The sequence below is a fragment of the Pezoporus occidentalis genome, unplaced genomic scaffold (genome assembly GCF_034315485.1).
Source record: "Pezoporus occidentalis ecotype Australia unplaced genomic scaffold, CSIRO_AGI_Poc_V1 ctg7, whole genome shotgun sequence".
Lineage (NCBI taxonomy): Eukaryota > Metazoa > Chordata > Aves > Psittaciformes > Psittacidae > Pezoporus > Pezoporus occidentalis.
The window spans coordinates 4,918,629-4,945,836 of record NW_026916052.1 but is presented as its reverse complement, the minus strand read 5'-3'; the positions used below and the strand labels follow the sequence as shown (position 1 = coordinate 4,945,836).

General features: G+C 41.1%; 1 protein-coding gene across 4 annotated transcripts in view; it reads right to left on the bottom strand.

Annotated features, from left to right (window-relative positions):
* Positions 1–8,716: 8,716 nt before the first annotated feature.
* TBXT (T-box transcription factor T) overlaps positions 8,717–27,208 on the bottom strand; it is a 35,348-nt gene continuing 16,856 nt past the window's right edge. Inside the window, exon 8 of one of the 4 annotated variants that reach the window (XM_062641730.1) lies at positions 8,717–8,892. In XM_062641730.1, coding sequence (XP_062497714.1) covers positions 8,775–8,892 — 118 coding nt within the window. In that variant the 3' untranslated portion in view covers positions 8,717–8,774. Of the gene's footprint in view, positions 8,893–16,283; positions 16,443–27,208 lie in introns of those variants that run through there. The other 3 variants (XR_009969061.1, XM_062641731.1, XR_009969062.1) reach the window with 3 other exon arrangements.

Sequence of the window (27,208 nt, the reverse complement as noted above, 5' to 3'; positions counted from 1 at the left end):
AAGCTCTGAACAGGTTTTGCATAAGAAGGTACAGGGATTATAGTAGTTGCAACTTTCTAAACACAACAAAATCCCTGTGACAGCAGAGGCGAGGCCAGTATTCAGATGGTGGTGTGCATCTAGAATGAAGTAGGAGATTCAGGACATCAGGACAAAGGAAGGATATATGAACACTGGCCCAAGCTCAAATGCTAATGCATAGCAAACATTAATGTGCCCCAAACAACAGCTGCTTCAGAGGAGTGTTTTCAGTTTTCCTGGGGAAGAGATCACCAGCAGAAGGAAACCTGCAATGTTATTTTTTTGGTAGACAAGGAGGTGGCTTAGGTTCCAAAACCTGTGCTTGTGTCATTAGCAACATCAGGTCCACAGTTCAGGCTAAGGAAGGCAGCTGTAGCTCAAAACTGGTTGAGTTTGCAGTCATCTCAAACAATGTAAACAGCAAGGTCACAGGTGCAGGAACAAGTACTTTTCCTCTCTAGAGAGATCCCCTGAGAATGAGTTTGAGGGTGCTCTTGTGACATCATGTTGGGCAAAGAAGCTTGCACTGCTGCATCCACTGCTTTTTCCATCAAAGGAAAACTTCAGGCTCTAGGACTATTAATTTAGCTGCTGTTCTCCCATTCTCCTTTCCCCCTTGTGATAGCTCAAGAGTAACAAGAAAGCCAGATGAGATCTACCAGCTCATTAGGTCTTCCTAGACCAGTGCTTGGCCAGGACTTAGTCTTGTGCCTTCAGTCCCTGGGATTTTCAGATGTCTCCCAAGTATGGGAGCGCACTTAGCTTCCAAGACTGAATGCATTCATTGTAATGTAAATGACATCTACCACTTTTAGCAAGAGCTAAATTTATCAAAAGAAATCACACAATGAGCTAACTGTGAAGGTCATTATTCTGGAAGGGAAATGTGAGCATAAGGACTAAACTTTACTTGGAATATTTAAGCAGAACATTTCTCCCAGTGATTAGGGCAAGAAATTAAGAGATATATCTTCAAGAAATCTGTGTAAGATTCTCACCATTCTGTTTATAGATGCCAATATAAGCAACTGTGTGGTTTGCCAGCGAAAGAAAGAAAGGAACAATGAATAAAAGTTCAAGCCTTACTTGTAAGCCCTTATATTGCCATGATTCATTTTAACAGCCCACCAAACCTGAGAGAAACTCAACAGACCAGCATAATCCCTGAAGTTAGTTGAGGCTGAGTCACACCTGGAACAATCTTGCCCATTCATTTATTAACAAGAGGGGAGAATAAAAATGCTATCTAGATTATTTCTGCTTTCTAGGGCAGGGTGTACTAAACAAAAGACACTTCTGACTTGGCAGCATAAACCTTCCTTCCATTATCCCTAGAGGGGAAAAGGGCAATTTTGTAAGAAACTGAGATCTAGGAAATCAAGTTATCCTAGAGTCCCAAAGTCGATATACTACCTTACCACATACAAGTCCATCAAAGTCTGTTGTACTATGAGTGAATCTTCACCACCTAACTGAATTCACAGTACCTTTTTCTTGTACCTACTGTACTGCACTGTGACAGTTAGGGGTGCTTAAGCTTAGTCTAGTGTAACACAGTACTGTAAAAGGGACAATGCCCATGGTAGCAACAGAAGGATATTAGAATAATATTCTGCCACTGCCTTGACTTTGACTTAGTGCTTGTGCCTGCAGGATGCTTTGCTTATTTCCTTGAAATGTCATTACCAATGACAGATTCCACATAAAAAGCTCTTGAAAAATTAAATTAAGGAACTTTTTTCATGCTGTGTATGAAAACAGCATTCAGCCTCATGCATGAAATTTCTTCAAGTATCTTGAAGTTCTAAAGAACAGCTGTATTCTTCTCATGGCACTAAGCCCCAAAGGTGGAGTTACAAGTCTACCTCATAGTTTTTCCCAGCTATGTATTTAGGCTTATGTTCTTCCTGTCTGAATAACTTCGACAATATCCCAGTTCATCTCAATTGAGAAATTGCTTTATAAACCAGTTCTGGCTTATTTCCAGTTTTGGGAAGTCTAATCAACAGCATTTTGTAAGAAGATATTTACTTTGAGTTCTCAGCTGTCATGGAAAAGAGCTGGCAGGCTAGGACATCACACCAGCAATATAACTCCTCTATATTCTTGTCAGTGGTGGAGTGTGCTAGTCTGAAATAACTCACTTGGTTAGGAACATGTTTTAGCTAGGGACACAACAATATGAATATTTGTCATGGGTTTTTTTTTGTGGTTTTTTTTTGTGTTTTTTTTTTTTTTACAACATTATTTCAGAAAGGCTTTGGGAACAGCAAAAGCTAAGACAAAGCCTAAAGGATCCATCCCAGGTTTTACTCCATACTCAACTGCTTCTGGAAGAAGGACATTTTCGGTGTTTTGTCAATTCCCTGTAGATATCCAGTCAGGATGTATGTATTGAATAAAGAAAAAACCCTTCAAATTACTTGCTGCAGCAAAAGTACTTCAGTTAGCTCTTTACCTGAAGTAATAAATTAAAAGCAATCCATTATCTGGGTTGCAATGCAACTCCTTCTTCCTTCAAAAACCTGACAACAGAGGAACTTTTAAATACATAAACATTTCCCACTTTTACTAATACTAGCAATCTCCTAATTCACTTCAACCACAAATGAATCTAAATAGCCAATAGATCTTTAGAACCACTTTTATTTGCACTTCTGGGATAGTCATTTAATGTCCAGTCTGTCTACAGTAAAGGCATGTGTCCTGAATATAGTTTTAAAAGCTATTAATTAAAAGTGAGAAAATATTTGGAAGTGTTCTGGTAAGATTTAGATATATATAAAAGCTGTTTCTGTGGGCTAGAGTAACTGTTGCACTCAAGACCTGAGAAGCACCTCAAAAATATTTATAACTAACTCAAATTAAGATTTTTTTCAGAAGAAAGATAATGATGACAGAGTCAGGAAGGTTATCCACTACCTTTTTGTCTAAATCAAGACTATTTCCTTCTATAGGAGGCTCAGATGGATACCTCATTGCGGTGTTCAGAAACACTGTACTTTGCTGAAGCTCTACTTCCTGTGGGATGTAGACAGAGGAAAAATAGCGACTATCTGTCAAACTGTGAAAGCATGTGAAATATCCATGCATGCTTGGAAGACTAGCACAAGCACTGGTAAACTTCTCCATACTGAGAGCCCACACTTTGCACATCAAGAATGTACAGCACAGAGAGCAGAAGAGTTGCTATTAGGGCTGATTAGGAACTAGAATTGCAGTCTTATGGAAAAATCCTCATACATATTTTTGTCCTATGCAATTTCAGATTTTCTCACAGACCAGTTGTGAAACCAGTTGAAAGAGCTAACTAGTTCATTCTGTTCCATTTCATTCTAATGCCCCTAATCAGTTGCCATGTTTCATGGGAACAGCAGTTTGGGTGCCTTAAACCCTCTTTTTGACTGTAGCCTATGCTCCAGCTAAGTCTTTCGTCATGGACCATGGCAGCCTAACAGAACCAGTGAGCCCTATGCCAGGGAGGATGGGACACAGCCTGGGATAAGGGGTCTACTGATTGGAGCAAGTTGATTAGCACATAAGAGATTAATTACAAGCCCAGAAGCCTTCAATCAATACTGGGGTAGATGGCTTGCACTACCTCTCTATCTACTTACCCTGTACACACCAGTGTCTAATCAACAGATTAGCTCAAACAACAGGGTGTTAGAAATTGGTTATGATTATAGCAAAGTGGAAGGAGTGTCAAAAGTGGGAATATGTCACTTACTGTATTCTCATCTCAAAACATTAAGGCTTACCACCCTGAAAGGAAGCAAAGGAGCCAGCAGCATACAAAATCTTCCATTGTGAAAGGACTGACAGATCTAATCGTCATTTCTGCTTCAGAAATTTTTAAAATGTAGTATGTGAAAACATGCTGACCCTTGGGAAATAAGTGGAGCTGTTAAAAATAACTAGGTTCCAGCTTTTCAGGAAGAGCAGATTCACTACAGTGACGTAAAAACACCCAGCAGCTTGTCCCAGCCATTTCCCATGAGACATTGCTGATTTAGGAAGAAACAGCAGCTCACACAGCTGCCTGGAAATTTAAATGCCAGAATGCTACTTTTTGAATCTCTTATTTTTTCCACAGCTCACCTTTGACACAGTGACAGTATTTGCACAGTCCCTCCATACCTTCAGAAAGACCCTTTGAAGACTTTTAAAAGAATTAACCTTCACAGAACATCCCAGCACATCTCAAAATCCATTACAAGATACTAATAGCCTTAGGAATATCCTGTTGGGAAAGTTTTATTTTATGAATATTTAATATTGTTCATTTTAAGGTTTTTCATTTCTGTTGAATGGGATAAAGCATCCCACGGACATTTTGGGTGTTGTGTCCATGTACTTGCCAAAAAAGGGCCAGTGCTGTGGGGTATGACACCTTGGTGCACAGAGTTGCAACCAAGGCAGACAGATGAAAATGTGCTGAAACAGAAATTTGCCTCTGAATAGAACTGCTGATTTGCAGCCATTTCTACCAGTTACAGCAGACTGTTTCTGTGGTCTGTGGCTGAAGGCTTGGTAGTGACAAATAAAATTTCTTCATTTCAAAGCATACATGTGCATTTTTAATTCAAAGTGGTTCATTTCAGGCCAATGCAGAGACTGCCAGGGTGAAGTATTAAGTCATTTTAGTTAGGAAGATAGTTCTTCCAGTAAACATTTCATGTCCATCTGTTCACTCTGGTGTTAATTCATCAGAATCTAGTTTCTTTACTGTTTCCTTCTTGGATTTCCACTCACTTTTTCTCCCTAAATCCTGTTAGATCCTAACCAATGCTTTCCATAAGACAGAATGCATGAATTAGTATTTGTTTATAAAAGGAGCATAGGGATTACATGCTGGAACAGATTCTTTATACTTAATCACTTCAACACGTGTCTTTCCACCCCACTTACAGGAAGGCTGCAAGTCATGTAAACAAAAAGAAAATGCTGGTTGGCGTGATGTCCTGCTCTGGAAGAATGAAAAGAGAATGTGTGTATATATATATGTGTATATATATATATGAAAGAAAATTTATATAATAAACCCATACAAATGTATGTCCAGAAATGGAAGGGAAACTATCATCTCAATAGATTCTCCTTTATAGATAAGTATGCAGATAAGTAGTGTCAGGCAAGACTTGTCAATTTCCCATTGCTAGACTAACACTAGAAACCCACTTCACAGACCAGGACCTTTCACAGAAAATTCTCTCTGCAGAGAATTTTAGGGGGCAGCATTCAGTAGAAATAAACCACAATCAAAAATTTCAGTATGCCTCTGAAGTTCTTTGACTAGAAACCCTGTGGCCTATAATTTTTTACAGAACAGAAGTTAACACACTCAAGTTGGTCATCATGCATACGGGGAATAGGAGGAAGCAACAGTCAAACAAAATTTGTCTGCTGTGATTTCTACCCAAAAAAGCTCCCATTGGCCAATTCGCTATTTCCCAAAACCTTCCCTTCTCAGACCTCTTCATCAGAAAAGGGAGTCCCTTAAACACAAATCCAGTCATCCCCATCACAGGAAGGTTGAATCTGCAATGATTTCAAAAGCTTGTGGACCTAAAGGAATAAGCAAGAAGCCCTCAAGTGAAATCAAACACAACATGAGGGCGATCAGACTGCCTGTTGGCTTCAGTATAGCTGACTCTTTTTTGCTGTTATTTTGACACATAAGAGCTATTTGAACAGAGGAGTGTGGTTCTGTGTACAGCCAGAAGGAACAAAGGTACAGCTAACGACTGAGCAACTGAAATCAGAGGACCAATGCATTTCATACCTAGTCTCAACAAGTTGTTCTACAAACAGCACAGCTAGCAAAGCCTGGTTTCCTGCTGGCATGCTACAAAAGCATTAGTTCTCAACCACCTTTCCTGGCAACAGTCCCGGGTCCCCAGCATGCACCCAGCAGCCCATGGGGTGAGAGGCAGCCCATGCTGTGTCCAGTCACCTTCTTGGTGACCAACAAGCTGACTGACCTGCTGCCACATGGGGTCATGGGCTGTCCCAGCTCTCCTGCCAGAGGGGCAGTAGCAGCAGCTGCTTCCTCAACTCAGCTCCTGATGTCCCCCAGACCAGTGGGAGTCCAATGACCACTGAAACTAACTTTCAAATTTTGTGGAAATTGAGCAGCAGGGCTGAAAGCTATGGGAGGGAAAGGAATGGGGATGGATAAACAGACAGTGAGCTCACATGTGTCTTGTTTTCTTAGGAGTTCAAGCTAAAAAAGAACATTTTATATGTACACATATATAAAGGGTGGGTAACTGGCAAGAGTCTCTGTATCAAAAGAAGCTTGGCCCTGTCTCAAGAAACCAGCAGCCCATTCGAAGTTAGTTGGTGTGTTTTTTCTCTGGTAATGACTTTAACAGTGTTCTTACTTTTACTAGCCACACTGGGCACTAGTCCATAGCACAGACTGAAGCTCTCAGTTCTCCAAGTAACTCTGCAAACCCCATAAGATTACCCACTGAATTCAACCAGAGATGTTGCATTCCTTCCTGACATGACCCTGTTGCTAGCAGGGAGGAGGGGACGGGGACTAATCTGAATCAAAACAATCTCAGCAAAGTCAGAAAATTGCTCGTAATTTGAAAGTGTCCTGCGTTTTGCCCTGCTTCAGGTGGAGGCAGTCCAAATCCACCAGGATGGCTGTTAATTGGAGCAATTCTACTGTAAGGGGCTTCACTGGTGCTAGATGCCAAATAAAAATGCTTTCCAGGCCTTCAACACAGCTGGAGCATTGAGCTCTGAAAAGTCTGGCTTTGATTCACACAAGGGTGTAAATGTCACAACATTCACTACTGGGGCCCCTAGCCTTTTTGATAAACTACTGGCTCATCAAATCCCTAACTTAGAGGTAGGGGGCAAATAAATGGGTCTGGGCTTTATTGCTGAATTGGAATTTTAAGAAGTTTGTTTGAGGATTAATGCACCGTATTTTTTTTTTTTTTTTTAATTCGAGAAGTTTACTTTTCCCCAATTGCTTTAGATTAAATATACTCCTGAACCACTGCCCCCCCCAAAAAAAAAAAAAAAACAAAAACCAAAAAAACCCAAACAAATAAATACATAAATCCCAAACTTGAAGCAGAAAATTCAGCCCTTGCCAGAATTACTTATCACTTTTTTTTGGAGAGAATAGAAGCTGTTCATCACATTCAACATGACTTCATAGCTAATTACAATTGACCCAATATGCTAGAGCATGAAAAATTCCTGCTGCCATAACAAAAAGATGTGAATGAGGCCAGATCTCCTTAAGGAATAAGTTCTTGCCCATCCCTAATAGTCACTACTATTGAGGTTATCAGTATTACTGATGCCAAACCTGTATAGTTTGTTATCTACTTTATCACACTGGCAAGAAAACAGAGTTCACCATCTGTTACAACAATTTAACCTACTCACACTCCAAATTAATTGACGTTTTGGAGTTGTAACTCAATTTTTCCTGCTTTGGTCCAGAAATTGTGGTGCAAGTTGCACTCCTTGCTCTGTCAAAGATGGCACATATGATTGTTATACAACTTTCATGACTGGTTTCCATGTTTATAAAAATAAGTGACACTATTACAAAGGACGTTGCTCAATAACACTGAGAGCAGTGCTAGATAGAAGACCATCAAAATGGTTCTTCTGTCTTTATCAACCAGCTTTAAACTTGCCACTAAGTGTAAACCTAGCCCTTAGAAAACTGTCAGGTTTTATTTGCATTTGACAGATGATACACTGAACCATTTACGCCGGCAGAACAACTTTTAACAGAGTCTCATTAAAGACATTGTATATGTAGTGGTTACACAAAGAGATAATAGTTTCATTTTAGCCTTCCAGTCCCTGGCTGCATTTGAAACTTCCAAGTTGCCTGCACTGTTTTATATAAAGGGTAGTCAAAGTGCAGTATCTGCTCTATTGTGTTACTATTGCAGAGTTATGCAGCTCAGTTTTCATTCTGCATTGTATTGTCAATGAATTTGCCTTATAAAACATTAAAGCAGTCTTCCAGTACCTAAAGAAAGCTGGAGAGTGATGTTTTACAAGGGTATGTAGTGACAGACAAGGAGGAATGGCTTTAAACTGAATGAAGGCAGATTTAGAGTATGTATTAGGAAAAAAAGCTTCACAATAAGGTTTCTGAGACACTGGAACAGGTTGCCCAGAGACACTGTGGCTTCCCCATCCCTGGAAGTGTTCAAGGCCAGGTTGGACCTGAGTAAAAGGGCTTGGAACAACCTGGTCTAGTGGAAAGTGTCCCTGCCAGTGGCAGGGGGTTTGAAACTACATGATCTTTAAAGTCCCTTCCAGATCAAACCCTTCTATGATTCTGTGAAATCTATTTTCTCTTCAGAATATGTTTTAAACAAAACCACCAGTGTCCATTAGGAATGTAAGATGGGAAGTTACGTTTACAATTAAAGAATTTTAAAACACAAGAATTGCTCCCTACATCAGACCCCTCAGCCTCTGAAGGGAAGCAAGAAAAAATTCAATAATCAGCTATGAAGTGATGTAACTAGATTTTTTTTTTTTTTGACACCAGTTCATATTTAGTCCATGTGCCATCCAAATCACTCTAGCACCTTTCAAATGCTCAGCTTTTTAAGATCCAGTAGGAGAAAAAGAATGTCTATTTTACATTTCTTTTAAAGTCAGGTTAGGAATGAAATATAAGCCTCTGTCACAGCCCTATTAAATCTTACTTCAAGATGCAAAAATTAATGTAGTTAGCTCTGTGGTTCTGTTACTCAGTCTTCATGGTTAACAGAGATGAGGGTCATCAGATGAACACATGGTACAGTGAATTTCACCAGGATAGCACAAAGCAATTGACCTAATTTTACAGTCAATAGAAGCCAGCATTGACTGTAAAAAAAAAAAGAAAAAAGTTAAGATCAACCATGCAGGAAAATAAAGTCCAAACTGTAATGTGTTTTTATAAGCTATATTCTCACAAAAGTAAGCACACAGCTCTTCTGATATTAGTGAATGACCTACAGATCTGACTTTATACCTCTTACAAGGCAGGTTTGGTTTCATGCCATTCCGTGCAGTCTCCTTTTACAGTTACAGCCTCCTTTTAAATCACTGGCACTTTCTTGCCTTCAAAGAGATAGCTGCTCTTGTTCTCCTATCTAAAATCCCAGCCAGATCGGACATCTAGACACATACATTGCTACAGTACTGAACTTACAAGTCAACCCTGAAATGCAAAAAGGGTGGGTATTATAGACAACCTTGAATCAGGCAGTTTTCAAACATGTAAATGGAGGAACCTTAAGTCATGCCTAAATACAGCTTTATCATTCTTCCTTTAAGAATGCTAGCAATTACAAAAGCATCTAAAAATGTTTCTTGGGCGCTTGTTTGGGGGTTTTATTAACAATTAAAAAGAGACATAAGAGATACAGAAATACAGTACTGAATTTGGCCTACTTACCTGCTGAAGGGATTATCATTGTATTGTCATTAACTGATCATTAATCACTGCACCATGGGAAAGCACTGAAGGGCAACCCCCTCCAACATTACCCAGTATGATCAAATTCTGCCTGAAAACAGAACTGCTGACCCAATTGCAATCCTGCTTGGAAACCTCAATTGCTGGATCAAGCACCCATTAGCTAGGTGTCCTTCAAACACAGTGCAGAAGGCCAAGAACAGTTTACTAAGCGAGGTTAATCTGCAAAATCTATAATCTGACGTTAATCTGCATAAAAGGATATACAGCTCCTATTGCCATGACAGATGACCCACCAAAACTCAGCTGAAAGTCAGTGACAGGCTAAGCCAGCTCAGACTGCAGAATAGTTTAGTGTAGCAAGACCTGCTTCCTCACACTTTAACTTAGAAGTGGGGTTGCTGATTATTGTTATTACAATACAATCTTAATTATTTCATCTCCAGTGTGCACTGCAGAAACATCAGGCTGAGCTGTCTACCAAAAGTGACCTACCAAAGTGATCAACAACAATTGTAACAAGATGGTTTACAACCATGACTCCTGGATAGCATGTGGAAATTGAAAAGCTCAGTGCCACATGGGCTGCATTTGCCCCCAGCCAAGAGAGTAAAAGCGAAAAATGAGCTTTTTCCTCACTGTTATCGAAAGCTTCAGCTGCCTTGAGCTACCAAAACCATAGCCTATAATTTCCTGGACAAAACCTGGAACACTTTCCTACTGTTATCAAAACTCTACATTCTTACCAGTGTACCTCAGTGGCACAAAACCCTTGCATAGAACCCACTGAAATCAGACTGCTTGAGTGATGTAGCTCGTTTTAATACAATCTCAGAAGGCAACATCTCTTGCATAGATGAGGAAGAGGCTATATAATTGAGGTTCTAGGTGTTTTATGGAGTGTAGGTCTTGCCCACCCTAAGGATTCTTAGGGTAACAGAGATTTTTGGTCTCAACTGTTGAGAGCAATCTAAAACATCTCTGCAAACTTTTAAATCCCATATCTTGGAGACAAGAACACTTAAGCACATCCAGGTATTGTTCTGTGAGGGTACTCTGAAGCAGTATCTCTATACTTTGCTCTTATCATTATTTTCTAGTTGTTGGTTACAATTAGGAACACAATAGATCTAGGTTTAGATTCTGTGTCTCATTCTAGTACACCCCTAAAAATTGTGTGTGCACTGGCAGCTAGGTAGTTTAATCCAGGGAGTCAACAGACAAGCTGTTCTCTGAAGAATGACCCAGAAAGGGCATATGCAGAGTAGTGAACTACTGGACCTCCCCATACTGAATGCCACGGCATATATTTAGATGCTTTCTTTTCTCTACAACTGTATTTGACCCACAGGCACTTCCACCTGTCTGACATTCAAAGCAGCAAATGCTCTTCTGGGATTCTGCATTGATCTCGGCTAGTCTTGGTCTTGTTGAAACAGAGCAGTTGAACCTGACTTTAGCATGACAGCCTCGTAGCTAAAGCATTTGGTCCAGGGCTGAATAACACATTTTAAGCTGCAGAAATAACTCTGGAAATTACCACTGACACTAAACTATAGAGTTATGTTGCTTTTGCTTGGCCATCATTTGATCTCCTACTTCTTTGCAGCAAAGCTAGTCCAGAGTCCAAGTCCAGCCTGGATATTTTCCCAGTTTGTGAATTTGGGATATTCCTGAAAAGTGGGGGATATACTACAGAAATAGCTGAACCCAAAGCTATCACTTCCTAGTGAGGAGTTGCAAGTAGCTGCCAAGCCACTATGCAAGAGGCAGACATTGCTTCCTTCTCTGCCTTTTTGAACAGGAGTAGCATCAGCAGCTGGGTTTTTCATGCTCAGGTGTGCTTTAATCTTATCAAGGGGACCCAACATCTCAGGAGCTTTTAGTCACAAACACTACCTCAACTCATGGTCACAAAGGCCTGGTTATCACCCAGGTTGCGGAAAGGGACACAGTTCCCTATGCTTGGCTACTTGGGTATATTTGCACATTCAAATTTATGCACACAACTTTTGGACTAAACAGGAAGGAAATTCATTTGTTCTACACATCTCTAGCTACATGTGGACTGTAACATGGCATCACTAAGAGCAAATCATGCCTGACCAATTTGATGGCCTTCTATGATGGAACTGATGGATAGGAACAGAGCAGTTGACATCACCTACGTGAACCCATGCAAAGCTTTTGAGACAGTCTCACATGACATTCTTGTCTCTAAAATGGAGAGACAAGATCATCCATCAATTTGATGGATGGATCAGCTGACAGATAAGGAATTGGTCACATGCAGATGGCCACACACAGAGAGTTGTAGTCAATGGCTTAATGTCCAGCTGGAGACCAGTAACAACTGGTGTCCCTCCAGGGTCAAGTGTTGGGACTGATCCTGTTCAACGTCTTTGTCAGCAACTTGGACAATGGGACTGAGTGAGCCCTCAGCGAGTTTGACAATGACACCATGATGTGTGTTTTGGTTGATACACTGGAGGGAAAGAATGCCATCCAGAGGGATCTTCACATGCTGGAGAGGTGGGTCAATGCCAACTTCATGAAGTTCAAGCCAAGTGCAAGGTCCTACACCTGGGTCAGAGCAATCCCAGGCACAGCTACAGGTTGGGCAGAGAAGAGATTCAGAGCAGCCCTGTGGAGAAGGACTTGGGGGTCTTGGTCAATGAGAAACTGAACATGAGCCAGCAGTGTGCACGTGCAGCCGAGAAAGCCAACCGTATCCTGGGTTGCATCAAAAGGAGTGTGACCAGCAGGTCAAAGGGGCTGATCCTGCCCCTCTACTCTGCTCTCATGAGACCTCACTTGGAGTATTGTGTACAGTTCTGGTGCCCTCAACATAAAAAGGACATGGAACTGTTGGAACAAATCCAGAGGAGGGCCACAAGGATGATCAGGGAACTGGAACACCTCCCATAATGAAGATAAGCTGAGAAGGTTGGAGCTGTTCAGCCTGGAGAAGAAAAGGCTGCATGGAGACCTCATAGCAGCCTTCCAGTATCTGAAGAAGGCCTACAAGAATGCTGGGGAGGGACTCTTCATCAGGAACTGTAGTGACAGGACAAGGGGTAACAGAATCAAACAGGGGAAGTTCAGGTTAGATATAAGGAAGAAGTTCTTTACTGTGAGGGTGGTGAGGCACTGGAATGGGCTGCTCAGGGAAGCTGGTGGTGTCCAAGCCCAGGCTGAAGAGAGCCTTGTGTGACATGGTTTAGTGTGAGGTGTCCCTGCCCATGGCAGGGGGGTTGAAACTAGATGATCTTAAGGTCCTTTCGAACCCTAACCATTATATGACTCTAAGGCTGTCTAGCTTGCTGTCTTTGATCTAGGCAACTAAATAGAACTGGAATCCTGCTTTTGGTGTTAAATCAAGCATTCACGATCTTGAATTAATGGCACTTTTACATTTCCTGTAAAGTCACTTTGTAGGATCTATCACTGGAGAGGGAGTGATACACTTCAAGGCAGGGATGTTTCAGTTAACCTCAACTTATAGTCACTTGGAAATTGGCCAACAGCTATTCTTACTTATCTGCACTTACTGACACTTTGAAACATCACCACGATTGGTTATTCAATAGACGAATAAGATGCTAAGTGCTTAGGCCTTATCTTAATTCACAAAAATCTCAGAATTGCCAAGTTGCGAAGTAATTTCTGGAGTTCATCTAGTCCAACTCCCCTGCTCAAAGCAGGGTCAGCTATAGCAGATTGCTTAGAACTGGTTTTGAATATTTCTAAAGACTGTACACCCTCCCTGGGCAGCATTTTCCACTGCTTGACCACCCTCATGATACAAAATATTCAATTCAAACACTTTTTTTTTTTTTCCTCCCCACTTTGCGCCCACTGCTTCCTGACTTCTGGATTTTCTTTCAGACAGGTAAAGTCAAAGCTTGCATCTTACAGAAAAATCCTGCCTCTTCCTGCTATGAGCCTCAATACTGAAGAGGTGACTACCAAAAAGGCATTGGAAGCTATGTACAATTCCATTGCAGAAAAAAAACATTATCCCTTGAGAAACATGCATCTTCCCTTACAGGGGACTGCTGCAGAACTGTCATGACCTGTACACAACAGCTAACTCGAGCCCCACCTCCAAAAAGTTGTTTTGGATTTTTAAGTGACTGTTGTCCATGCATCAGCAGATAAGCCACACTTTCTGCAACCCACCCTTATCTTAGTGGATGTGTAGAATTGCCTCCTTCTGAATAGGACAGAGCCCATTATTCTGTGGGGGAATTGCAGGACTTAAATTTCCCACATTTCCAGTATCTGAAGATTCTGCATGTAAGTGGGTACCAAAACTGTAAGTCACAATATGCAAGATATTAGTATCACTTTGCTTTCATGCTGGCAATTCTAAGGAACAGGAAGAGCTTTCTTAGGTGAGGATCCAGCAGCAGGGAGAGCTTGAACATTTTATAACTAAAAGTACATCAGCAGAACAGTTTTTCATCAACAAAAACTCCTGCTTACTTATGTGGCTTCTCCCAGCTTTTGTTTGGTGATGCAGTTATAGTCCCCAAAGCATATTCCAACATTTCTGTCATCTGATCAGCCCTGCATAATTTACTTGATAGCAGCTGTGTGCGCTTTCTTCATACTTCTCCCCTAATGCATTAATACTTTCTTTTTGAAAGCTTTCCAGGGATTGTGAAAAATGTCTTTTGTTTCTTCGTTTTCTTACACTCCTCCCACACACTAACACCAAGCTTATGTTTTTGCCTAATAGAAACCATTCAGGGTACACCTTTAAAAAGACAAAAAGCAATTCTGCAACTTTGTTAAAAATCTAGGAAACAAGAGGGATACTTCTGCTATGAGAGGGCTGAGCTTGGCTTAGGCTCTGCCACAAGCTTCCTGTTTAATCTCAGCCAGACTCACCTAGCCTGTTCTTGTCCATTTTTTTCTGGAGCAGTATCTTGCAGAATAAAATAGCCCAAAAAGGATATCTTGGGTGAAGCCATGCCACATCACAAGCTCCTACTATAACTCAGTGCATATTTTCCAAGCATATTCCAGAGAATAATTTCCAAGCTTTTTTTTTTTTAATAAAAAATAATAATCCTAGAAGGTGGCAATAAAATAGTCTTTTAAACAAAGCAGATTTCAGACTTAAAATGGCAGCTGACATTACATAGATATATTGTAGTGATGATCATACTGGGAAAAATCAAGGAACAACAGCAGTGGAAATGGGCACATCACCTCTAGTGTTATGTTCGGTAAGAGTCTCTCTCAGAGGTTACACAGCTGGTGACTGAGATAAAGCAGAAAGAATATCACAAACAGACTGTGTCCTGCATGGAAGAGCCACCAGATTGCAATATGGGCTATTCCTCCAATTGTTGTACATGATGAGTTCTCCAAATCATGCTACACTTTATTAACCAGAGAGGAAGGAGAACAATGGAAAAAATTGTTAATTTGTGACCCAAATTCCTTACACTTTTTAAGCCACTTTCCCCTTGAACAAAGTATCTGAAAGCAATATCCTGGCATGGGTTTAATCAAATTTAAAGTAACACAGGCTAATCTTCAGAGGGCTGTTATGTCTGTGAAAAGTTATTTCTTTCCTTAAGTCCTGCTTCCCTTCTGGAAGTCTGTTAGTCATGAAAAAAGCAAGCAGAAGTGTCCGAGTCAGTAAATACAGCGGTCAGCCCCATTCTTCCTCCTCCCCAACTTCTGCTTACTGCTTCCCCAAAGAATACAGCAAATTCCACTAATGAAACAGCTTTTTCTTTCAAGATAAAGGGTAATGAATAGGAGAATGGTTAGTAGCAGCGGTAACCATCATAACAGACAGTCATTACAAGGTTTTGGCAGTCATTTTCAAACACTGGAACCAAAAGTCGAGCATTTAATATTATTTCAGAATTCCAATTTGAAGCACCATTCTCCCTCTTGTTTTTTAAGAAACATTTTCCTTAGCACATGAATCCTGTGCCAATATGCATCTGGATTTCTGTTAACTGAAGTTTATGGGAAGTCCTCAAAACCTTCTTCTGCCTCCCTTTCTAATTTTTTCTCTCCTTAAACACAGAGCAGTATCTAGTTTCTTTCTTTATGATCTTTTCCATCTTAAAAGAGTCAGTATTACCAGAAGAACTTGGTTTTAGTTTCTTTGCCTTTTCTTCTAAGGAAGGAAGGCTGGGTCACATTAAATCTCTCCAGCACTGAAGTAACCAGGTGTCCTTTTGGGCACTCACTGCATTCATATTAAATCTCTCCAGGCACCAAGGCTCAATAAGACACTGTAGCCAACTGCTGAAGTCTGCTGGCTTGCAGCTTTCAAATTTTAGAAGTAATTTATACCCAAGGTCTAAGACTGCATCCCACTACTCTCAAATTCCCCCCTTTGATTTTAATTGGTTACTGAAGAATTTACCTCAAAACTCAAAAGCAGCTTAATTAAGAGGCATGGAGATGTATCTGTGTGCACAAAATATGACATCACTGTGGCTTCTACCGTATGTTCACTTAGAGGACTCTACATGCTCCACATTAATCCAAGTGTAAATAAAAATGTCAAGGCTGGCATGGGTCTGCCGTAGGCCTGAAACCAAATCTTCTGCAACTTGGACCCCATAGCTCCAGGCTCAGAGCCATTTTTTCATTCAGGGAGCTCATCACTGCTTTCAATGAGGGATCCCACACAGAAGAGACTACAAAAGAAAAATCAGTCCCCTGGGGAGCAGGGAAGGTTGTTTCCAATTGTCTCTCTCTTTCTCAAAAGCTCCTATCAGTGTAATGAAACTTTCTGCATGCATAGTTTCCTCTCCTCTGAAGTTACCTTTATTCTTTCAGCTCTGATTTCTGGTATTTGCCCTGTTATTCCCCCACCGCCAATGCATGTTACTAGTCGAGCTTCTCCTTTCCTCTCGTTGCCTTGCATCATGCTGAGAGCATTGCAGGAAGAATTATGGCCAATTCATTTGCCTGCCTGCCAATTAGAAGTATACTATGTCAGAGTCAAGCGAGTAAATACCAATAAACAATATGACAGCTATCCAATCCATTTAACCCTCTGACAGTTTTGAGTGCTTTCCACTTTATTAAAATGATTAATAGAATAGATATGTTTCATGAGACACAGCACTGTAGTACTTAGATTCACAGAGCTGATTTTTATAGACAGAAAACCAGTTTCTTTAATATGCTGCTTTATTCCAAACACTCTTAAATCACAAAGTTTTGAGGATGTTTATTCTAGTATTCCAGTAATAAAGTAATCTCACCAATGAGCAGATGTCCTCCTAACTCACACTATTTTTTAATATTTAATTATGAATAGTTGGGACAGGAATCTGTTCATACTATTTGCACAGCATCACAAAGGACCAGGTCTAGATTTGAGTAGCCAAGTTCGTTTGTAGAACACAGTAGTAGCAGGCACTTTCTGTGAACAGGTGCTTTAGACATAAATAGAAAGAACAAGTCTCTCCTACAGAGAGTTAGCGATTGGACACCAATTTCATATTGTTCTAGGTGCCAGGGAAATTTTTCTTGCCCAGAAGCACTTATTTGAAGAAGACTCAATATGGGCACAGAGGGCAATTGCACACTTCTCAGTGAGGTGCTGGAGTTTAAACAGACTGCAGCTTGGAAAAGGCAAACAAGCAGACATATGGTCTGATTATGAAAAGATATCTATCTCACGCTATGGATATTTTTAATACAAGGCAAAAATTTGACATAATTCATACTCAAGTGAGTTGAAGCTTCTCAGCATGCTCATATTTAATATGTAACACAAGTTGGTAGTTTTAGAAACTGTCCACTTGAATTCTGCAATTCTTTTGCAGGCAAATAACCTTATACTGCATTCATCTCTTTTTAATTAGAAAAAGATTTCAACAATTATTTCCAGCTTGCACGCATTTCAATGTCCACCCTTAAAATATGGATAGCTGAATTCCTGGAGAAAGGCCAGCCACAGCTCTAAACTCTGCAACTGAGTGAAGTGAGAGTGATATCAGTATCGCAAAGCACAAACACTTGCAGTCAAACTAGGGCTGTATAACAGAAGAGTCTCTTTGCAGCAGTAAAACCAGGCAGGGGCAAATAACAAGTGCAAAGACTGATGTGAACAAGGCACAGTACTAATGGATGCTTCATGGGCTTGCAGCAGATGACAGACGACTCTTTTCTGCCAAAATTAAACTATAGCAAGCAACCAAGTCAGGGTGCCTTGCTGCTCCTTGGCCACAGCTTTTAAAGAAAAGTTTCTCCTACCCCTGTTGCTCTGGGAAGCACATTCACCTTCTCCTATTAATATTTCTATTGAAGTTGGACACTGATACTGACTTACTACCAGAAGATCACTATAGAAACCTTGTGCTTGTCACTGAGTCTGACCTTTAAAGACCCTCAACTCTTCTTCCTATAAAAGCTGGTCTTGTGCTGTGGTATGTGGTAAAAAAACAGAGTATTTTCATGCCAGCTATTTCTTCAGCAATTGTGCCAAGAGCTTTCTCCGTTACATACACATTGCTGGATCTGTACATTCAAACAGCCACTTTGAAGCAGCATGTCCTGTAGCCACACACCCTAGAAAGCAGAGCTCATCATTGCTCAAGACTTAGATGAAGCATTGCTTTATGCCCCAGCTCAGCCACCCTTTCAAATGAAGCCTTAGTACAACTAGTAGTCCCCTAACAAAGCACACATGATTTCCCCACAATTAATATCAGGAAAACATGTGGTTAACAGACTTCCCTAGTAAAATGGACAGAAGGCTATAGTCAATATTACTAAATAGATTTAGCTTACGCTTGTGAAAAAAGTTCCAAACAATGATTCTCCCTGGAATAGTGATACATGTTGCAAAACTTCTATTTCATTCCTGCCTACATGTTAAAGAGATTAAAACAAGAGAGGCACTAGGTAAACCATTACTGCCTCACTGTGGATTAAAGCAATGCTTGCTTCCAGTACATCACAGTTATTACACTGTTACTAGCTTTTTCTGCATCCCTCAGGAAAAAAGACATTCTGTTCAGGTGAACAATCCAAGGTATCTCTGAACAATATTACAATATTTGAAAACTCAAGAAATACCCTAACATTTCACACTGGTTGAAAAACAGCTTGCAATAGGTGAAGCTGAATAAGCAGTTGATCTTGGCTGAAGTCACAGCTGTGAATCTCAAACCTTTAAGCTTGCATTTCCACTATATAGGGATTTATTGTCAGATTTTATACAAAATTCCCAATGGCTTTTCCAAAAGCTCTGTTTTAACACTGATTGAACACTGGGCATTACACAACCATTTGCTTCCAGATATGTTTAAAACCTACTTAGGAACATTATTGCAATACTGAAGCCCACATTTCCTTCTTAATTTTCTTATGAGCTTCTCTTCCCTGGAAGCACAGCTGACTGAGCTACAGCATTGAACTTTCTGGAGGATTTGCTTACACAAGTACTAGTCTGCATCTGATCAGATGGACAACAACAAATCAGATTTTATTTTCACAAGAGAATGACATTCTAGTTATCAGCATGACCCTTGCACATCTTGGGACATGTTACTTACCACTTGTAGGTCCCTTTGAACCCAGTACAATTGAGAAAAAAGTTAAACTGGAGTTGCTATTCCACAGATTCTTATTTCCAGATCTTATATCACAACCTTTGTAGCATTCCAGGGTGCATACAGCAAAAAAATCAATGCTTCTTCAGAGCAGGGGTTTAGTCTTATGCAGAGGACACGGGTGGCTTGCAACGTATTTTATGTTGAACCTCGGCGTTGCAACTGGGTGTTATTTTAGTTACTTCATACACAATTCCAAAAGAATCATTTACACAGTAATCTGAATTATGCAGGCTTCTGTATTGTTAAACATACATCCTTGGCAATTCATGTGCACAGTTTCTACATGGAGACATAATCTGTTTACTGGATGCAATCTTTACCCAGCTAGATCAACATCTATAGCTACCGGCTGTCAAGAGTAATGCATTTGACTCCTGGCAGATTACCTCTGCTGATACACAGGACACGATGAAATAACTTCTTTGGATTGAGCAACAACTTCTATATATAATCTGTATTATTAATACAGAAATGTTTTCTTTCTTCTGTTATTGTCACACATTCTTTTCTAGCACTTCCTTCAGACGTGGGCCCCACTGCAATGAACAGCCACGATTTGTGCCCTTTCATTTAAGGAACTGTGATTGTGAACCTACATTTCTGCTCAGTTTTGGAATGTAAATGTTCCCCATGGAAGGGAGAATCCAAACCAAGCAAAATTGCTGCAAAAAAACTATCCATGAAATACTTTATTTTGAGCATTTCTCTTCAAAATTTAATAGCTGCATCTGAACCAGGAGCTCTGAAATGGGGCTTGACTGCTCTGTGGTCAGAAGCTATGGCACTTCCAGCAGAGAAATGCCCTCACAAGCGGTTATCAATATGGACACCCAGGCACAGCGCCCTCCCAGTGCATTACCTGCCATTCATCCACAGCTCTCCAACAAAACATTCCCCACATAAGCAAAAAAAAGCAAAGCTGTTTTATCAATGAATTCCTGGCCAGCCCCACAATTGACTCCAGTTTCCATCCCTCTAGTCTGGCCCTCATGAACTACTTAGCTGGAGTTTAAACACATCACTGACTTTCAAGTTGCATTGTTGTATAACTTCCAAATGCTTATTAAGAGCTCTTGTCTCACCAAGAAGAAAGTAGAATATAAACAATGAAAAAGCATTATAAGTCCATCCAAGGGCTTTTCAACCCCATAACAAGGCACTGAACAGCCTAGGAAAGGTCACAGGCAGAAGTTCCAGAGTGATGCAGAAAGCAGGGAGAAGCAGTACTGGGAACATTCCATGAGTGCATAAGCTGAAGATATTTGTCCAGAAGCCATTTGTCTCCCTCAGCCTCTTGCCCTGTGTCTGCTGATTATTACTAATGTTATGGGAAGACTCGAAGGATAGCTTGCATTATCCTTACATGGGGCAAGCCTGAATTTTAATGGCTGTGGCATCAAGTGATGGGATAAATAAGCTCAAGACCTGCATTAGCCTGTGAAACTCATGAGCAAGTTGGTGATGGGCATTCTCCTTAAGCTGTATGAGACAATGATGGCTTTATTGTAAAAGATTAAGTATCAAATGAAATTTTTGTGGAGAAGAAAGAAGTAAGCAATCTTGCCTTAACACTCATGTAAAACAATAAAGCCAAGTCTTATGTCTCTGAACTTAGATTCTCCTATTTACTTCAACTTCAGTGAAGACAATACCTTTTTGTCAATAGGTAGAACCCACACATTCTACTTATAAACTCCTTTTTGCCAATAGGTAGAACCACACATTCTCTCTACTTATAACCTCCTTGACTTCGGATATGTACGTGTGGGGATAGAAAGAGGCATTTCACACAGCACATAGTAACTTGTGCCCTGCACAACAAAATAACACCAAGCAGTTCAGAAAGAATCCCAAGCCCACGCACCTACACCATCCCATCACACCAGATGCTTCTGCTTACATGCTTCAGCACAGCCTAAGGAGCCTGATTGGCACACACAGAGTCAAAGAGAGTGGAGGCTGTTGCCAGTGTACAGCAGCCACTTAGTGAGGAGACCTACTCCAAGTTATTTCATGAGAATGTTCTTCAAGTCTCAGTTGCTTCCTCACCTTTGGAATATGTCCATCTTCCTGCTTGCATGCAACTAACTGAGCAATAGGTTCAAAAGCTTTTAGGACAAACATGAAATGGTTTAGTTTGGAAGGGACATTAAGATCATCTAGTTCCAATTCCCTACCATGGGCAGGGACACATCTACTAGACCAGGTTGCCCAAAGCCCTTTCCAGCCTGATCTATAATAATACTGGTCAACACATCTGCAGGCAACCAGTAAAGCCTCACCTTTGGGAAAGGCTGCACTGGAGGCTGGAAGCTCAAAGCTTGGTGGGAAAGAAGAGATGGGAGGAATGTACTTGAAGGCCAGTTTTTGTTTTTTGATCTTGCTGCTAAACATATGTGTTTCTTGCTGTAACCCTTTCACTCATTTTGAAAAGTCACCTCTTTTCCAAATTTTATACACTCTGTCATATAAAGAAGAATAAACTCATAAGCAGCACTTTAACTTACTTTCTACTGGAAGGCCAAGGTGCTCCATTCCTGAACAAACACGTGCTTTCCCCACACATGCAACGCATCTGTGGCTGAAACAGCCCTTGGAGGAACCTAAGGGGAGGAAACTTAAACACTGCAAGTCAGAGCTGCAGGAGAGGCTATTCTTCACAGAAGGTTACAAAAATCTTTCCTGCCCTTAAAAGAGAAAACACACAAGACAAGAACAATGCATGCTCACTCACTGTGCATACAAGCGAATCTCACCCCAGAGACACTTTGCCCTGATGTGCCTTGCTCTTCCCACAGCCCTGAAGGCTGCCCTGGGAATTATAACAAAGGATTGCTGAATAAATTGGTTTTGTTTCAAAATCCTGGCCTGGTTTTCCAGGGAAAAACAAATAGAGAATCTATTTCCTCTGGAATAGAGTCTAAGGACTCCCTGTGCAGGAAGCAGCACATGGAGCCTGTGCAGAGGGGAAGTGTTGAGACGACAAGGAAGCAAAACAGGGATAAGAAAAAAACACGTATTTATAAACACATATTTAACAGCTTGTGGGGTGGAGCAAGAGCAACACAGTTACCTATGATAGACTTAATTTTGCTTTTCTCCCCACAGAGGCTGAAGGCAACAGTTCCTTGGGCAGGTTGCCACTGACACATCTTCCTCAACCTGAGATCAGCTGACCCAACCAGAATACAGCAGTACCTGTACCGTGTGATTTGTAGTAGCATCATGCATTTGCTATACCAAGGAACTTAAGCTCAAGTTTAGGCTGTTCCACCTCAGGAGGGAAAGGACACTTCATGCAGCCTAGTTCAGGGGCACCGTGAGGTGGATGTGAGGCTGAGCCAGTGGCACAGCACTGTGAACCATCCACCCAGCCCAGAGGAGCACTGAGTACTCCAAAGCAGCCAAACGCCAGTGTTACCTACTGCTGGCATTCATCCAGTCACCTAGATAGATGCCCTTTTCTCCTACCAGAAGCTCAATATGACAGCGTGCTGTCAAGAACCTGGTCCTAAGCCTGGGCCCATGGTAGGTATCATACAGCATCAGTCCACCTTCCAACCTCTTCTAATTTTAAACACAGCAATAAGGGTTGAGGATTTATCCCCAAGAAGCCTTAAGAGCTGGACAAGCATGTTACAAGCACGACAGCAGAACAAACTGCAGTGGAAAGCATGAATTGGAAAGCTACATTGGACATGTCAATTGGGTACAGTCGATTTGGTACAGTCATCTGCTTTCGTTTCTAAAGAAATTTCACAAAAGGAAGAAACAATACAAATTTTGTGTGAGCGTTTGTTACCTGACCACTAAATGCTGCTAGGACCATTTAGTTCATATAATCCCTTTTCTATCCTAGGTCACAAAATTACACCCAGGGCAGTTTCTTCAGCAAAAGCAGCTCTCTTTTCTCTGAACAGTAAAGAAAAGCAACTATAAAGTTAACATCAGATTATATAGAATCATAGAATAGTTAGGGCTGGAAAGGACTTTAAGATCATCAAGTTCCAACCCCCCTGCCATGGGCAGGAACACCTCACACTAAATCATGTCACCCAAGGCCCTGCTCAACCTGGCCTTGAACACCACCAGGGATGGAGCATTCACAGCCTCCCTGGGCAACACATTCCAGTGCCTCACCACCCTTACAGTAAAGAATTTCTTCCTTAAACAGAGGAAGTTCAGATCAGATATAGGTTTGAAACCGTTACCCCTTTTCCTATCACTACAGTCCCTAATGAAGAGTCCTTACAGGCCCCTTCAGATACTGGAAGGCTGCTATGAGGTCTCCACGCAGCCTTCTCTTCTCCAGGCTGAACAGCCCCAACTTTCTCAGCCTATCTTCATACGGGAGGTGCTCCAGTTCCCTGATCATCCTCATGGCCTCCTCTGGACTTGTTCCAATAGTTCCATGTCCTTTTTATGTTGAGGATACCAGAAATGTACACAATACTCCCTCCAAGTGGGGCCTTCTGAGAGCAGAGTAGAGGGGCAAGATCACTTCCTTAGACCTGATATAACCAGATTCCAGACTTCCCAAAGTATTTTCCACTTTGCCAAAAGGTTCCCTTGGAAAACCTGAGCCAGTTTCAGGAAAAGCAGTTTTTAAACTAGCTACGTACTTATGCAACACAAAGCTATCTAAGTTATGTCACAAGTATTTTAACTAGTGTATCTCATCTTACTAGTTCATGAACTAGCCATATTTTTTTTAAAGTGCTTAGCCTCAGAATATGTTTTTATGCAGCTTTTGCACTGAGGAAATTATCTGTTTCCTGGTGTATTTTCCCCTGCCAAAAAAGGAGGTAAAAACTGCATAAATATGTAGCAAGTAATGAACATGTTTTTAAGTTTCTTTAATGGTCAAGCCCTGAGCTAGCAGCAAGCCATCAGTTCCCCTATTCCTGAATTACTCAAACATAACTGTCAGGGCTAGGAGGCAACCTCAGACAGCAGTTAGAAAACTTCATTAGAACAGGGAAATTGTAGTAGCAGCGACTCATCTCCGCCTCCTAGCCTCATGTCTCAGTATAATATCGTTAGCACATTCGCAGGAGGAGTCCAATATCCTTGTAAGGCAACAAGAACTGGCCAGAATAGTGCAGAGCTGAACTGAGCTGGCTGAGGACCACTCTCTTCCCATCCATCACACTGCCCTGCCCATAGGCTTTATTATTTTAAATTGTGATTTTTAAGTATTATTATTACTAAGATGCTTCTTTCAAAACTAGAAAAGCCTCCTGTGTAGCACTGGGGAGCCCCAGAGGGAAACTGCTAGCTTGCCACCATCAGAGCCAGAGACTTCCAGCCCAAAGGGGTGCTTCACAGCCTCTTCTCCCATGGCTTTTTGTAGTCCAGGCAAGACAAGAGATTAATAATAATAATAATAGATACACTTTAAGTGCACTTGATTAAAAGTAAATAACCTGAAGCAGGGAAGTCTGTGTTTATTAACATACTTTAAGACACAGAAAGCCGAGACCAAATCTGAGTAGTCAATCAGTGCAAGAGTCACCATGCTTTGCTGCACTTAGGAACTCTTATCCAGCTATGATCTGTCCTTCAAAACTCCAATTGAAAGAGATGTAAAGGGTCAAGAAAAACAAGTGTAGATGCCATTAAAGCAAAGTTAAAAAGGATGAGAGTTTCCAAGAAGTCCTGGAAGTGCTGCCTCAGAGCCAGAATTACTGTACAGCAAGTAACAAAGGGACAAATTTCTTGCAGCTTAGCCTTTGTGTAAGGCAGCAAAGTCAGGAACCAGAATGACCATGACACAGGCAAATCTGAAGTTTTATTGAACTATTGAACTATCCTTGTAGCTTTCATATATGCACTTTTAAAAGCTTGGTTCTGTTCTCCTTGTTGAAATATACCAAAACTGGCCCAGCATTGTAAGAATCAGCAGTGTTTTGGTTGCAAAAACATATTAGCAACACGAGAAAAAAAGTAGCAGCTGACAGCCAAAATGTGAGAGGCTGCTTGACATTAAGCAGAAATTCTTTTCTATGAGAGTGGTGAGGCACTGGCACCAGTTGCCCAGAGAAGCTGTGGCTGCCCTGTCCCTGGCAGTGTTCAAGGCCAGACTGGAAGGGTTTAGAGCAACCTGGTCTAGTGGAAGGTGTTTGGAACCAAATGATCTTAAATGTCCCTCCCAAACCAAAGCCTTCTGTGATTCTATGAAATGCAAATTATTAATTTCTTTGGCAGCAGCTTTTATTCATGAGGCCAGTTTGAGGATGGTTCACACAATGGAGGTACACCGCAGAGAAGGCAAACCCAGTGTGCTTTAATAGTTAGTACACACAACACGCTTGCCTATCAATTAATTTGTATCAGTTGCAAGCTGAGTCAAGCCACACATCCCACTGCAACCTTACGTGCTCTTCGGAAGTGTGTCCACAAGAGGGAGATAGAAGACCAGAAACAGTCGTTTAATCATAAAATGATTCTATGTAGTTTTACTAATCTATAGTAAAGTCTTTTACACTGCTACAGGTGTACACTAGCAGGCTAGCAGAGTCCCAGGCTCAATACAAAAAACAAAAACCTAGTTAAGTATCTGCTGTGTGACTTCTCACTTGGAAGATATTTCTTGAGGTCCAGGCAGTGCTGGTACATGGGATGTGTCATGCTCACCTCCAAAATGGAGAGACATAGGGCTAGACACAGCTCCAGCAGCGGCACACGCCTCAAACATCAGGAAGGTCTCCATTCCTCACAAATATATTCTACATTTGCCTGAAGCCCAGCTGCCAAGTCACACCAGACACTGACAGAAGTGGAGCTCCCAGGTAGGAAGATGGGATTTTAGGCTGGGGAATCCTCATTTAGAGCTGGCTAACCTCCAGCTTTGTTATGCCAAGATCAGCTTTTCAGCCAACAGTACCATTTCCACAATAATTGCCTTAATTTTTCCAACCCTAAAGGATTGCTAAGTGCCAGCAGCAGCACCCTCAACCTTACAGAAATTCACCACAAAAAAAGCACAAAGTATTTCCACAAGCATTCCAGGGTAATACAGCCTGCAGAAGGAGGTCCCTGCTCAGGGTCTGTTCTCCAAATCCCAATCCAGATTGCTTCCTTGTAGCAATGCACCAGAAAGCAGCATGGATGCTGCTGCAGACAGAATGAGGTGAGCCTGACACCACGAACCTGTATGCTTAGGGGAACCAACATACAACAGCAGACCATAACTCATCCCAGAGGAACAGAGCAAGAGCTAAAGCAGAGAAGAAAGCACTGACAGTGTTTGAATTTCTCTTAAAAGGATAAAAAAAGAAACCTACAGTTTCTCATTTTTTTTCTGAACCAATTTAGGAAATTCCAGGTTCAGGGGAAATGCGCATTTCAGGGATAAACTTCAATCCTTATGGTAACTGGGATCACCACATGAATCAGATGAAATAAAACTGAGGAGGAGTAATAACCATTTGGCATCAAGTCTGTCAAAGTGAATCACACTGTACTGGCAGTCTAAGCACTGACTTTTTGTCTGCCATCAACTGAGCTTCATTAGTGCAGATTCATACAAGGAATAAGAGAAAGGTGTACCCCACCAACTTCACTATCTGCTAAAACCAACTTCTGAAGCTTTCAGGGAACTGCAGATGAAGTTTCCCTTAATTACTTAACAACAGAAATTCAACAATGAAGAAAGGCATTCCTTACACTGACAACAGGGTGAGGGAATGCTGTTATCTGTTCACTAGCCAAAAAGCTGGTTAGTTTTGTTTGCTGTCACTGGTCAGTTTAAAACATGAATTCAGTCTTCTGACAGGCAATTTTTCAAGGGCTGTTTAATTGCTACTTTTTTTTGGCAGTCAATGTATTTGAAGAATTCCCTGGCATTCCCCAACAATACCTCTCCAGTTTTCAGAACAAGTGCTTTCAAGAGGAGCACCATTCCTCACCTACATAGAAAAATGTGCTTGGAAGTAAAAACCAAAAAAAAACCCACCACAAACAGAGGAGAGACTGCTATATATCCAGCTGCCAAAGTCCATCTCTTTTTACTTATCCTGGAATGGAAGGTGTCATTAACCTCATATTAAGGTTAGCATCCAGTTGCTGGGTATTTCTAGTGCACTGAAAAATAACCACAGTTTAAGGT